This window comes from Microtus pennsylvanicus, chromosome 19 (assembly GCF_037038515.1).
Source record: "Microtus pennsylvanicus isolate mMicPen1 chromosome 19, mMicPen1.hap1, whole genome shotgun sequence".
In the NCBI taxonomy this organism is placed as follows: Eukaryota; Metazoa; Chordata; class Mammalia; order Rodentia; family Cricetidae; genus Microtus; species Microtus pennsylvanicus.
In genome coordinates this window covers 31,973,738-31,989,097 of record NC_134597.1, presented here as the reverse complement: position 1 = coordinate 31,989,097, position 15,360 = coordinate 31,973,738, and the positions used below count along the sequence as shown (strand labels likewise).

The window sequence follows — 15,360 nt, the reverse complement described above, 5'->3', positions numbered from 1 at the left end:
CATGGGGGCTAGACACCAAACTCATCTCACTCCTGACCACTGAGCCCATCTCCATTTATTACTTTAAAAAAAGAAGAAGAAAAGGAGGAGGAAGAAGAAGAAAGAAGAGAAAAAAGAACCCTGGGTTATAAAATTAGACCAAGCCCATCAGGGCCGACGGGACAGGCTCCCTGGTTAGTTTGCACATGTCCCTGGCACCCTCATTAACAGTCATGTTAGTGGAAGCTTCTAATCCCCAAGCTGGGAAGCAGAGATGATCCTGAGGACGTGTTAGTCAGTCTCTGGACCGGAAATAGTGAGAGATACTGTCTCAAGAAGTAAGGCGGAGAAGCACTTGAGGATGGCATCCTCTTGTCCACCTCTGGCCTCCGCATGAACCTTCATGTGCAGAGCACCGACACCCACAACATCAATTAACCCAATGTAAAAAAGTTCAGCTAATTCATTTGCAGACCCCTCCAGTTTTATTTCCCTAGCCACTCAGTCAACAAAAAATAGAGGACTAAACAACAAAAAAACAGTTTAAAAAATATTTAATGATAAATACATATTGGTAGAAATGGTTAAATTCTTGAATGAAGGGACATCTGAGGGCTCTCTCCATCACGGCTCCCAGCCCTTCCCTCCAGGCTGACGGGGCAACTGGAGGCCCACCAAACCAGCAGACTCCTCCACTGAACGCTCACCCTTGCCATGAAATTCCTGATGAAGAGCTACATGCTGCCGGATGCTACGCAAGAGGCAGAGATAGGTGGCCGCTTGGAAGTGAAGCTCATGTTGGGCTCGGCATAACTTCTCGCTGGTGACCTAAAAAGTAATTAACAAAGTCAGACGTCTGTTAACACTCTAAAGTTTCCACAAACCCACAGGGGAAGAGTTAATACATGAGCTTTTCTACAATGTAAACAGAAAATACAAACATGCTTGTATGTACAGTTAGTGCCTTCATAGGAGCACTCTTGTTGTTCTGCCACATAAAGAACATACATGCCTCGGGTCTGCCCCCAACACCAAGAAAATTAACAGCAGCCTGGTGGTGGTGGCCCACACCTTTAATCCCAACATTCAAGGAGGCAGAGGCAGTTAGATCTCTGTCTGAGTAGACCAGGCAGGCTGGCCTGGAACTATCAAGCCTACCATCACCGCCATCACCGGACTTACTGTATCATTTTTATTGTGAAAAAGAGAAAATATTCATCTAGAAGAGTCCATAGCAGAGAAGAAGATGCAGTGGGCTGAACATGGTGGCCAGGGCCATGAGAGAGCAAGAGATAGTGGGTTGGAAGGAGAATGAATAGCTCGGGGAAGGGAACAGAGAGCTGGAACATGCCTGGGGGAGGGGGCAGTTAGCAGGGCCAGGATGCTAGCTAGCACAGGGGCTTGGAAATGTACAAGTACTTATGAGTAGGGACTGTGAAAGCGCAAAGGCTAGCAGGGACCTTGATGTGCAATCACAGATGCAATTAAATGGAGAACAAGTCCCACCTTCCAAGGGCAAGGGAAATTGCTCCTTTGTTGGATAGAAAACCCCGTTTCACAAGTTCCTGAGGAATACTGGCTTTTATATAATGTACAAAAACCTCTCTGTAGCCCATTTCTGGATATAGGGACTTCCTGAAACCTAACACCTTTTACTACAAAATCAGAAACTTATCTCAAAAATAATGGCTTTGTACTCAACAGTAGCAACATGAAGATCATATATATGTATCTATGTGTATGCGTTTGTGAATATATATATATATATGAAGTATGTTTTTATATTAAGCTTGTTTGTACAATTTAGCCATCTGGAAAATCTGGATTCTAATGACGTGAACAAGCTAAAACGTCCATATCAATGCCTAGAGTAACTCAATAGCATGCTTGTTCTTCATAATACTTGAGTTTTAGTTCTCTACCCTTAACTGCTTGGGTTTCCAAGGTTGTGGAAAAGGAGCGGGAACATCAAGAAATTGTGCATGAATGGGGATGTGTTTTACCCCTGTGAATATCTACAGTTAAAATATGAAAACTCAAGCCTGGCATTAGTGGCATAAACCGTTAATCCCAGCACTTGGGAGGCAGGGGCTGGTGGAGCTCCATGAGTTTGAGGCCAGCCTGGTCTACAAAGAGAGTTCTAGGGCAACCAGAGCTGTTAGACAGAGAAAACCCTGCCTCAAAACAAACAAACAAACAAAATAAAACTTAAAAAAAAAATCAGACAACTCCAGCATGTAGTATCTAATGTACTACCAGCAGCACTCACCTGCTAGAATCGGAATGTTTTTAGAGACAAGGTCTTACTATGTAGCATGGACTGGCCTGTAATTCCATCTTCTTCAAAAAAGGGTTTTACAAATACTGAGATTTGCAGGTATGTGACACCATAATCACATTGTCAAACTTGGTGTGTGTGTGTGTATGACTGCTTTTTGAGAAAATGGTCTCACTATGTACACTAGCTGACTTGAAAAATCACTGTAAGAAACCAGGTGTGGTGGCTGGCGCACACCTTTAATCCCAGCACTCAGGAGGCAGAGGCAGGTGGGTTTCTGTGAGTTCCAAGCCAGCATGGTGTACAAAGTGAGTTCCAGGGCAGCCTAGGCTACGCAAAGAGAAACCCTATCTCAAAAAAAAAAAAGACAAACAAACAAACAAACAAAAATAAACAAAAAAACACACAAAAAAAGAAAAAAGAAAGTCACAGTCAGTAGGTAAGAATACTTGCTGCCAAACCTGATGCCCTGAGTTCAGTCCCCCAGAACCCACACAGTAGAGAAAGAGAACTGACTTCCTACAAATTGTTCTCCAGCCCCCACATGTTTGGCATGCACACCACCCAAAAAAGTAGATATATAAATATATTAAAAGATGAAGGTAGCTTTTCCTCCTACTGGGTCGCCTTGCCCAGCCTTGACATGAGGGTTTGTGCCTGATCTTATTGTATCTTGTGCCATGTTCAGCTGGTGACCCTGGTAGTCCCGCTCTTTTCTGTGGGGAGACAGGGCTGTGAGTGGATCTGGAAGAGATGGGAGGTTAGGAGGACTGGGAGGAGTGGAGGGAGGGGAAGCTGCAGGTGTGATGTAAAAAGAATAATTTAAAAAAAAATCAAGGTAGATGAAAAACGAGAGACATTCCTAATTTCATCCTTCTCCCTAGGCAACAGAAAAGATGAGCACAGAAAGCTTCTGTCAGCCCTGAGCCAGGAGGAAATAGAAATCATTCCCCATAGTCTATATGCATTCGCTTAGAAATAGCATGGGATTTCTTTTTTGTTTTGTTTCGGTTTCTGTTTTTTGAGAGAGGGTTTCTCTGTGTAATCCTGGCTGTCCTGGAACTATTCCTGTAGGCAGGCTGGCCTCAAACTCAGAGAGATCTGCTTGCCTCTGCCTCCCAAATCCTGGGATCAAAGGCATGTGCCACCACCTAGAGTTGAATTTCTAGTGGCCTCAGACAAGTACTTTCCTGCCGCCTCTTACCATCAGATTTGACATTTCCGAGGCTTGTTTTTGTTGTTGGTGTTTTGTTTTGTTTGCTAGTTTCTTGAGACAGGGAAGCTCTAGTTGGCTTGTAACGTTTTTCATAGATCAGGTTGGCCTGAACTCAGGTATCTGCCTGCCTATGTTTCAGAAGTGCTTGGATTAAAGATGTGGGTCAACCCTAGAGTTTTGTTTTTTTGTTAGTTTGTTTGTTTTTGCTTTTTCCAGACAGGGTTTCTCTGTGTAACAGTACTAGCTGTCCTGGAAGTTGCTCTGTAGATCCGCCTGCCTCTGTCTCCTGAGTGCTGGGATTAAAGATGTGTGCCACCACAGCCTGGCCAGCCGTGGAGTTGTGAGCATGAATTTTTGGTGTTTTTCTGAGGAGTTTTGCTGTTACTGTTCTGTTTTGTTGTGTTTTGAGACAAGGATTCACTGTGAAACTATAGCTGTCCTGGAATTCAACTCTAGACCAGACTGGCCTCAAACTCAGGAGTCTGAGTGCGGGGATGAAAGGCATATGTCACCACTGGCAGGTGCAATCTTACTCTTAATATTTGGTCCAAGTTCTTAATACACACAGTCCCTAACATTATGACTTTCTAAAAGCTAAGCAGCTTTTAGTTCTAAGGTTTTCCATTGTTCAAATTCAGCGGTAAAATGAAGCTCAAGGACATTAGATTTTCTTCTCCTAAATTCTAGTTCTGCTTATTCTTATACAGGTAACTATCCTGAGCCTTAGCTGTCCAAAGGCAGAGAACTGATTTGGGAAATGAACCACCTTCTTTTCCCTCCCTACTAAGAGGAAATGGAGTGTGGATTTCACAGTGGTACCTAAGGATCGCATTCTGTGTGTTTATGTTTGTTACAGCGGGGAAACCTTTAACGTGGGACTGTAGGTGGCTCAGAGGTTAAGAGTACCGGCTTTTCTTCCAGAAATCCTGAGTTCAATTCCCAGCAACCACAAGGGGGCTAACAACCCCTATAGTGAAGTCTGATGCCCTCTTCTGGCCTGCAGCTTTGCATGCAGACAGAAACACTATATACATAATAATCTTTTAAAAAATGCATCTTGTTATATAGCAAGGTAATTAGCTAGTAGTGCAATCTCTTTATACAAGTCATTGCTTTTCTCAATGGTGAACAAAATATTACATAAATAAAACATATGCCAATATTCCCTACTTCATTATCTTAAAAATTGTCTTTGTCTGGCCCATGCCTTCCTTTAATCCTTGAGCTCAGGAGACAGGGGCGACCTGAGTTCAAGGTCAGTCTGGTCTACATAGCAAATTCCAGGTCAGCTAATTTAATAGTGAAATTCTCTCTCTCTCTCTCTCTCTCTCTCTCTCTCTCTCTCTCACACACACACACACACACACACACACACACACACACACACACACACACACACACACACACACACTCCCGCCACACAAAAACATTGCTTCCTATAAAAACTTAATGTGGAAAGTGTGAGGAGAGGGGATGTTTGTGCCCTTGTGCCTTTAAGGGTAAGGACCCCTGGGGCCTACTTTGTACAATGCCCGTCCCTTAATCCCATACCCCTGTACCAGACAAACCAATGAAATCGTCAGAGACAGCTCCACCCCGGGGGGTGGCAAATATGAAGTCCCTAAGAAGGTGCACCCCACGTGGCTTTGGGGTCAGTAGGGGGACTGGAGGCACAGGCTAGCCCAGGGCCTGGGTTACGTGGTGAGAACCGCAGGTGGAGGACAGATGAGCTCAGACACGTTTTCCCCAAGACATCGCCATCACCCTGCCCAGACCCACCCTCGTCTGCCCTTCCCGAGACCCGGACGCGGCTTCCGTACCCTGTGTGCTCGGAAGGCCTTCACCAGGTACCGGTAGGCCGCAGTGTCGCGATACGGTCGCCCGGTGGCCGCGTTCAGGTAGCGTAGCTCCCGCAGAAGGCCTCTCAGAGTGCGCGCCGGGGACCCCAGGGCCGCCATTCTCCTGTCCTTGGCGAGCCGGGTCCCTCGCGAAGCCGCGCTCGCTGGTGCGGCCGCTCCTGTGCGCTCCACAGCGCCGTCTACCGTCCGCCTGCGAGCGAGCGACACGCCAGGGGCGCGCTGGGAAGAGAACCGTAAAGGTAGCGACTCCCGGAGGACCTTCGGACGGCGTCGCTTCGGACGTCCATTAGCCGGTGGCCGCTGACATTCAGGAGAAAAGCGGCTGGCAGGAGACAGTGTGGATTTGACTCAGGTCATGTGAAAAAGGTCTAACCCATTTCTTCCAGGGATGTCAAAACTAAACGCATCGACCTCCAAACTTCATGACACCCGCAGCCCCGGGGAAGAAAATGGGCTTGTATCTTGATGTGGCAAACCGCAGCCCCTCAGCTTTACTAGCTAACACCAGTGTCTCTAGTTTTAAAACAAAATGGCTGGGTGATGGTGGCGCACGCCTTTAATCCCAGCACTCGGGAGGCAGAGAAAGGCAGATTTCTGTGAATTCAAGACCAGTCTGGTCTCTACATAGTTTGTTCCAGGACAACCAGAGCTATGTAGTGAGATCCTGTCTCAAAAATAAATATATAAAACAAAATGGATAATAGATTTGACTCAATGCTCGCGTTTTAACTAGAAGGTGCAAGAAAAAAAAAGCAGACCACCCCAGATGGGACTCGAACCCACAATCCCTGGCTTAGGAGGCCAATGCCTTATCCATTAGGCCACTGGGGCTCTCTGCATTGAGGCGCTCAAACATCATAATCAACTTATTTCCTGTTTCATACGTCATCTCCCTAAAGTTGTTTTTACCCTATCCCTGAACCAAATCTATTATCTGTATGAAAGTGGTGCCTGCTGGGAAATGTAGTTTAGAAATCAAGAGCCAACGGTTTTACCCTGTGAAATAGTAGGTGCAATGAAAGCAGAACCGGCTCCTGCCTTTGCTTACGTGTTCTTGTTGCTGAGCGTAGTAGAACTGCGCCTGCGCAATAGAGGGCCTGAGGGGCTGCCAAATCGGCGACCGAGAAAACTGGCCAGTTCTTCCTCGCTCTCATTTCATTCTCCGTCAAAATTTCCCCGGAAAGCCAGGCCCCTTCCGACTGGGCTGCTTTTCAGGGTTTGCCTGTGCTCTAACCCGTCGTTAGGTGGCGTTTGTGTAGTGGTCAGTTTGTTTCCGGTTGCAATACTGAGACCATTTCCGCCGCCAGCAATGTGTTAGAATGGCTGTGTTTCGAAATTTCAAGCGGGCTATATAAGGCGGCGGAAAATTAATAGTTACTATAGAAAAAACTAATTAGGAATAATTTGGAGTTAGCTTTTCTGCTGGGTTTATCCCTAATTGTATACTTTGGAGAAAACCACTTTTGAGGTCATTTGGCTCTCCATTTTCTAAGAGACAGTTCTGTCTACTTAAGTCTCCAAACTAGACCCTGTCTCATTAGCTTCTTATGTTTTACCCTTTATCTAGCATCGGTCACTTCTCTATACCCGCTGTTCAGGTGTCTGAGCAGGTAGACTCTTCCCCAGCCCAACACCACCCGAGTCTGGATCTTCAGCACCCATAACCCCAGCATTGGGGAGGACTCGTCAGCGAGATCTCTAGAGCTCACTGCTGCACAGTCTAGCCAAAGGGACAAGCTCCAGGTTCAGTGAGCAAGCCTGTCTCAAAAGAAAGGAAGATACTCAGAGTCAACCTCCGACCTCCACTCATGCACACACAAGTGAGCATACTGGCACACAACCCCCCCCCCCTTTCTTTCTTTCTTTGGTTTTTGAGATATGGTTTCTCTGTGTAGTTCTGGCTGTCCTGGAACGCACTGTGTAGACCAGGCTGGCCTCGAACTCATAGATCTGCCTGCCTCTGTCTCCCAAGTGCTAGAATTAAAGACTTGTGCCACTGTCGCCTGGCACACACATTTTTTTTTTTTAAATAAAGCAAACATGGAGCTGGAGAGATGCCTCAGGTGTTAAGAGTGCATACTGTTCTTCGGAGGACCTGAGTTCAGTTCCCAGCGTGCACATAAGGTGGTTTACAACCTCTCCTTAACTCCAGGGGACCTGACTTGGGCACCTGCATTCACATGTACATACATCTAACATGCCACAGAAGAGAGCTGCTTACTGGTTTTCTCCTCTTAGCTTTCTCAGCCTGCTTTCTTGTGCAGTCCAGGACCACCTGCCCAGGGATGGCACAACCCGTAATGGACCGGGCCCTCTCCCATGAATCACCTACACTGCGGACTTACCCACAGCCTGATCTCATGGAGGCATATTTCATCTGAGGCTCCTCCCTCTCTGGTCACTCTAGCTGTGTCAAGTTGACATAAAACTAGCGAGTAAAAAAAATCTGTTAAAAATATACACATAGAGGAGAGGGGGAGCATTAAATATCTATATATATATATATATATATATATATATATATATATATATATATATATACATACATACATAAAACAAGCTGGGCGGTGGTGGTGCACTCCTGTAATCCCAGGCAGAGGCTGCTGGATCTGTGTGAGTTCAAGGCCAGTCTGGTCTACAGAGTGAGTTTCAGTACAGCCAGAGCTGTTAAACAGAGAAACCGTGTCTGGAAAAACCAGCCCCCCTCAAAAAAGTGTTATGTCCAGAAGCAGAAGGTGGAATAAAATGGACAGATAAATGATTCATGCAGTAACATGAGTAGACCTCAAAATCATCACCCTGAGAAAAGCAAGAAGCAAAACTTGTAGACATTTGTGTAAAATATAAATTAGTCTGTGGTGATAGGAGCCCAGTCAGATGACCCAACAGCTGGGCACTTGCTGCCAGGATTAAAGACCTGAGTTTGATCCCCAAGACCCACATGGTGGAAGTTGTCCTCTGACCTCCGCACACACACTGTGGCACACACATACCTTCTGTCTTAGCTAATGTTCTATTGCTGTGAAGACACCATGACCACGGCAGCTCTTATAATAAAAAACAAAACAAAACAAAAAAACACATTTAATTGGGGCTGGCGTTCAATTTCAGAGGTTTAGTTCATCATCATGGTGGGGAACATAGCAGCATGCAGACAGTAGCTGAGAGCTATGTCCTCTCAAAGCAGAGACAGAGGAGAGAGACTGGGCCTGGCATGGTCTTTTGAATCGTCAAAAAAGAAAAATCCACCCCCAGTGACAACCTTCCTTCAACAAGTTTTAAAGAGTTCCTCTCATTGGTGACTAAATCATTCAGATACCTGAGCCTATTGGGACCATTCTTCATTTTGATTTTTGATGCTGGTTTCATGATTCTACAATTATCAGGAACCAATGACTAATTAAAATTTTATATAATTTTTTGGTAATTGTAATTTTACTATACCAAACACACAGGGTACTTGCTAACTTGCAATAGGAGAGGCAATAGCAATAGACTCCTTTCTCTCTCTTTCTTCCTTTCTTTCTTTCTTTCTTTCTTTCTTTCTTTCTTTCTTTCTATTTTAGTGGGCCTTTGTGGCCTCCCTGACCAACACTGGTAGGGAGGCCACCTAAACATGGTAATGAAATTTTTGTTACTAACCCATGTCTTCTGGAGGAAATCACTGTCTTCCCATTCAGGAACACAGTAACTTAAACCGTAAAACATCCTTTCTTCCTTACACAATGGTCAACCCACTCTGGGGCCAGCAAGGCTAAGGCTCTGTGGATCAAAAGACATTACAAACACCTGCATGGGGTCCTGGGGCCTCCAAAGAATAGAGCAAAGAACATACTTCTCATTTTGATTATTAAAGCAAGCTAAACATGATGTGGCATTTACAACTAGTTCAAGTACATATAAGTGAAATGAGAGAATATACCTGGTGTTGTATTTTATCATCTTTGGTCATGTGAAAAGAGTCAAGAATATTCTTCCCAGGCCTTTGCCTTTCCCAGTGAGATAAAGTGGAAACACCAGGACAGTCCCTTCATGTCCTTGCTTTTAAGAACACTCAGTTATCATCGTTTGTGGAATTATTTCTAGAAGGCCACCTGTGGGAAAAACATGCTGCACTCTGTCCACAGTTCACAGTATGGTCACTATTTTCTTTTCTTTTTTTTTGTTTGTTTGTTTGTTTTTCGAGACAGGGTTTCTCTGTGGCTTTGGAGCCTGTCCTGGAACTAGCTCTGTAGACCAGGCTGGTCTCGAACTCACAGAGATCCGCCTGCCTCTGCCTCCCGAGTGCTGGGATTAAAGGCGTGCGCCACCATCGCCCGGCTGGTCACTATTTTCTTGCACAAACTCCCACACACAATGGTCTAGTGATTTGGGATTCCCTTCTGTATGCTGTGAATACCATTGGTTAATAAAGAAACTGGTTTGACCTGATTGGGTAGAAGAGAACAAGGTGGGGAAAACTAAACTGAATGCTGGGAGAGAGAAGCTGAAGTAAAAGAGAAGCCATGGAGTCACCAACAGCGACAGACATGCTGAAACCTTGCTGGTAGGCCATGCTTCATGGTAAAATGTAAAATAATGGAAATGAGTTAGATTAAGATGTAAAAACTAACCAATAAGAAGTTAGAGCTAATGAGCCAAGCAGTGATTCAATTAATACATAATACAGTTTCTGTGTGGTTATTTTGGGAGTCTGGGTGGCCAGGAAACAAACAAGCAGGCTCATACAAAAAATAGGGATGCCAACGTGGTTGATTAAATCCATGTAAAACCTAAGAAAGCTTGGAAAGGCATTCTAGACACTAAAAAAGCAAAGTTTAGCTCATTTTCCCCCTGAATGGGCTTTGCTTGTGGGCAGCATGCTGCGGCTCCTTTAAGAGAGGTCTTACTGATTCAACGGTAGCAGAAAAAAAGCCACACAGTTTTGAACCAACTTCCTGGGACATGCTGCCAGTACAAATTCTGACTCTTTCTGGAGGTCTGGCTGTGGAGCATTTAAATGGGGGTTGTGGGCAGTGTGCTGTAAGTTACTTGGGCCAACTGGTTATCAGAGTTGAAGTAGTGAGGACAACTCTCACCCAGCAGTCTTAGAGGCAGTGAACAGACTTCCGCCATGTCGGACTGCGTGGAGCAAGCAGGCAGGGCCATATTTAATCTAGCAATGCTGCAGCTTATGATTTTAAGAAGTGGTTAGCATTTTAATAAGCAATCCTGGTCAGAAAATAATTGCAGATACACAATAAAGACATATTCAGATAAAAAAAAAGACCTCTAAATGGGTCACAATGTTTAAAAACATATGTAGGCTTGGGAGAGAAAAGATAACTAGTATAGAGAGTCATAAAAGGAAGTAAATGGTTTAGAAAAAATATAAAACAGAGTCTTTAAAGAGACAGAGTACAGATAGTCATATATTAAAGGAGTAAAGATAATAAAATAAATATTAAAAAGTAATAGAGTAAAAAATAATAAGCCACATAAAGATGGAAAATACATAAAAAGTCTGGATGATGTATATTATTGTGTTTTCCTTGAATTTTTTTGACCGTGAAGGAGCTAAGTGACCAACATATATACTTTAAAGGTATCTTGATTTTAAAATATGGATCTAAGGATATATTGCTTTGGAAAATAGGTTCTTCTTTTGTTTCCACAGAGGATGAGAACCTGTGGATTCATTCCAGGCTAATGTGGTTTGATGGACCAAAATACCCTGAAAAGTTGCTGTAAACACCCTCAAAAATTATTTCATTCAACAAAAAACAGGAAACAGTTTGTAGAGAACTATGTTCAAATTCCCAAATATTGTTTATAAATGTTTGTTTATATTTCAAGGGGGATATGCTATAGAGATTTGCGTTGGTATGGATCTTGGTTTATTGATGCAAATTTAAGGTCAATATTGTTATACTGTGTATATGTATTTCTGCTCTTGATTAAGGTATTGTGTTTGTATAACTCATTTAAAAATGTAATGTATAATTAAGAAATATATGTTAGCCAGGCAGTGGTGGCACACACCTTTAATTCCAGCACTTGGGAGGCAGAGACAGGTGGATCACTGTGAGTTCGAGGCCAGCCTGAACTACAGAGCAAGTTACAGGACAAGCTCCAAAGCTACAGAGAAACCCTAGCTCAGAAAACTAAAAAGAAGAAGAAGAAGAAGAAGAAGAAGAAGAAGAAGAAGAAGAAGAAGAAGAAGAAGAAGAAGAAGAAATATATGTTAATAGATAATCATCTGTAATAGTCAAGCTTGTAGTCATATTATTTAGATTTTCTAGATGGACAGATATATACTTTAGAAGGATGGGCATTCTTCAAACCTTTCAAAGACCTTCAGAATATGGCATTTAAAATGTTTAAGAACTTAGGACTTTTCATGACTATGAGACACAACTCCTCCTGGCAGCACCAGTTTCTTCAAGAGGAAGATGTGAACTGAAGAGGCTCCTTATGGAGTTTACTAGCCATTTGGAGAAGCAACTGCTCTTGCCTGGACTGCTTGATATGCAGGACCCACAGAGAAATGACTGCTGAACCTGCCTTTGAGACGGTCCTTTGGGGTTCCCGCTTCATGAAAGAGTCTGCCAGATATTCTGCAGGACCAGAAGAAAGTGACTGACAAGTTGCCAATATAGGCGGAAATGTCTTTGAAATTTCCTGCTTCATGGTCAAGTCTGCTGGATGCTATAGGCCTGTGGGCTAAAGATGGATGCCACAATGATACAGAAAAACTTTAGGTGACAGTCCAGGCAGTGAGATGTCTCTGTCATTTCTAGAGTTTTGGAAGTTGCTAACAAGGCACTTCCTGTTAACTTAGGTAATATTATATCCTTCTGGAGTCTTTGATGGAATTGAAGAGTAGATAGTAATAATATGGTTTTCCTTAGTTATGATAAAAGATAAAATAGATATAAATATTGTAACTGTAATTCTTGCTTGATAAATGTTTTATGTAATTTTACTATGTTAAAGTTAAAATATTCCTTTTCATTTAAACAGAAAAGGGGAGGTGATGTGGGACTCCCCTCTGTACGCTGTGAATACCATTGGTTAATAAAGAAACTGGCTTGGCCTGATAGGGTAGAACAGAGCTAGGCAGGGAAAACTAAACTGAATGCTGGGAAAGAAAGGCAGAGTGAAAGAGAAGCCATGGAGCCGCTGCCAGAGACAGACAGGCTGAAACCTTGCCTGTAGGCCATGATCTTTGTGGTAAAATATAAAATAATGGAAATGGGTTAAACTGAGATGTAAGAAGTTAGAGCTAGGGCAGGGCGGTGGTGGCGCACGCCTTTAATCCCAGCACTCAGGAGGCAGAGGCAGGCGGATCTCTGTGAGTTTGAGGCCAGCCTGGTCTACAAAGGGAGTTCCAGGATAGGCTCCAAAGCTACAGAGAAACCCTGTCTCGAAAAACAAAAAAAAACAAAAAAACAAACAAACAAAAAGAAGTTAGAGCTAATGAACCAAGCAGTGATTTAATTAGTACAGTTTCTGTGTGGTTATTTTGGGAGTCTGAGCAGCCAGCCGGGAAACAAACAAGTGACCTCATACAACAGTCTCCCTAAAACATCAACGTGGAATTCACCTTTCTTCGGTTGTTGCCCTCCTCAGCTATCATTTATCGTACAGTCAGAATTGTTTGGTTAACACGTGTACATATCACGTCAAGGGAAGAGATTTCCTTTGAACAAGGTGCAGAGAGCTCACACCATTCTTATTTTCTCTTTCTTCTTTAAAAGCAGGAGAGGGGCGATGGTGGTGCACATCTTTAATCCCAGCACTCGGGAGCAGAGGCAGGTTCTGAGTTTGAGGTCAGCCTGGTCTGCAAAGTGAGATCCAGGACAGTTAGGGATACACAGAGAAACCCTGACTCGAAAATAAATAATAAATAAATAAACGCAAGCAGGAGAGGGTGCGAGCGCAGTCCACGTGTTGGGAAATCTCAGGGATCAGCACACCAGAGTGCAATGGAGAACTCTCCCCTGGGAGAATCGTCTTTGTAGTCATGCTATTGCCCCAGCCAGGCAAGCATACATCATTTTTCTTTTGTGAGAACAAAGTTACACTCTCTCACTAATTAGTTGCACATATAATTAGTATTTAGTAATGGCTAACAAATGTAGTGACTTATACTTGTAATCCCAGCTCTTGGAAGGCAGAGACAGGAGGATTATTGTGATTTTAAGGCCAACACCCTGTCTCAAAACGACAAATATGGGAGGGCGGTGGTGGCGCACGCCTTTAGTCCCAGCACTTGAAAGACAGAGGCAGGCGGATCTCTGTGAGTTCGAGACCAGCCTGAGCTAGAGAGCGAGTTCCAGGACAGCCAGGACTGTTATACAAAGAAACCCTGTCTCAAAAAACAAACAAACAAACAAAACCAATCCTCCACCCCCACCAAAAATAAAAAATAAAACCCCAAATATTAGTAATCACTAAAGTGCTGGTGCTGCTATTATGGAGGAAAAGGTAAACGTTAGGAATATTTTCTAACAGAGCCTCTCTGCTGGTGCAAAGGAATCCAATCAGACTAGATTAAACCAAATTAAGTACCCGAGTTTAATAGACGGCAGACTACCGGGTGGCCAAGAGCATGGCAGGGGGAAGACAGAGGGAGTGGCACAAACAAACACAAAACCACATGTTCCTTGTTCTAGTGCTACCCTAAATACCCTGTGGGTTCGTGGGGTCAGCGCTTGGCAGGCTGGGAATTGGAGTCCAAGCCCTTGTCAGGCAGGAGTGACACAACTCAATATTACAGTAAACTAGAATGCCTTTTTGTAAACTTGGCTCCTTGCCTTCTCTATATTTCCAGCCTCCTTTGTTGTCTCTGAAGATCTCAAATTTACTCTTTTTGTTTGTTTTGTTTTTGTTTCTCAAGACAGGGTTACACTATTCAGCTCTGGCTGTCCTAGAACTCACTTTGTAGACCAGGCTGTCCTCGAACTCACAGAGATCCACCTGCCTCTGGGATTAAAGGCATGTGCCACCACCACCCAGCTGTAAATAAAAAAAAAAAAAAAGTATCTGATCTTTCCTTTCCCCTGCTTTTCTTGTTTTCTATTCTTTACAGTCTGGGGATCGAATCTAAGGCCTTGAGCACACTTGGCAAAAGGTTTAACACTAAAATGTGTCTACAGCGCTCTTTGCACTTAAGAGATGTTTAAATTTATGTATGTGTATGTGCACATGTATGTACAAAGGCCAGAAGAGGCTGTCGGATCAGCCCGGAGCCGAAGTAGCAGGCGGTTACAATTCAGGCATTGTGCTGGCCGTCACCTGACAGGATGCGCTTGCCAGTACTCAGGCAGTACTCTGACCTGCTCAGGGTTCCTGACAGCGACCTCACTACACCAATGTCCCCTCATAAAAGGCATCCCCGCCTGCTTCCTCTCTCTGCCTCCCTTTCCCCTCTTCCGCAGCTGCTCCTGTCTCCAGAGGCTGGTTTTCTCCCTCCTTTCCTCCTTTTCCCATTCCCTTCTCCCGATAAAGCCCTCCACATGAGCTCCGTCGCATCGCATGATGGCGTCTCTCCCTCGCCCGCCATTATCTTTTCAACTATAACAAGAGGAGGCCGTGAGTGGCCTGACATGGGCCGTGGGAACTCAACTCTGGTCCTCTGTTAAAATCAGCAAGCTCTCTTTAACCTCCGGGCCAGCTCTCCAGCCCCCTCACATTCTAAGACAGGGTCTCATTAGGCAGGTTTTGAAATTGTTCCTGCCTTAGCCTCCTAACTGACTGGGATTACAGGTTTGGTTTTTTGTTTTTGTTTTTTCTTTTTCTTTTTCCTTAAAACTTGGCCTCGGCAATCCTGCTATGACTGTCTCGGGCACCTTCTTGGAACCGTTCATTACTCTTGTAAACCTGTCACATTCTTCTTCTTTTTTTTAATTTATTTATTTTATGTGCATTGGTATTTTGCTTGTATGTCTGTCTGTGTGAGGGTGTAAGATCTTGGACTTACAGATAGTTGTGAGCTGACATGTGGGTGCTGGGAGTTGAGCCCGTGTCCTTTAGAGGAGCAGGTA

At 44.0% G+C, this 15,360-nt stretch overlaps 1 protein-coding gene and 1 non-coding gene across 2 annotated transcripts; both read right to left on the bottom strand.

Moving 5' to 3' along the window:
- Positions 1 to 516: 516 nt before the first annotated feature.
- Positions 517 to 6,500, bottom strand: Fmc1 (formation of mitochondrial complex V assembly factor 1). The gene is made up of 3 exons (XM_075953547.1): positions 6,381 to 6,500; positions 5,294 to 5,654; positions 517 to 807 (listed from the first exon to the last, which is right to left on the bottom strand). The coding sequence occupies exons 2-3, from the start codon at positions 5,429 to 5,431 to the stop codon at positions 604 to 606; spliced, it is 342 nt and encodes a 113-aa protein (XP_075809662.1). The 5' UTR covers positions 5,432 to 5,654; positions 6,381 to 6,500; the 3' UTR covers positions 517 to 603.
- Trnar-ccu (transfer RNA arginine (anticodon CCU)) lies at positions 6,091 to 6,163 on the bottom strand. Its single transcript has one exon. It is a non-coding gene; the product is annotated as a tRNA-Arg (tRNA).
- Positions 6,501 to 15,360: the final 8,860 nt, after the last annotated feature.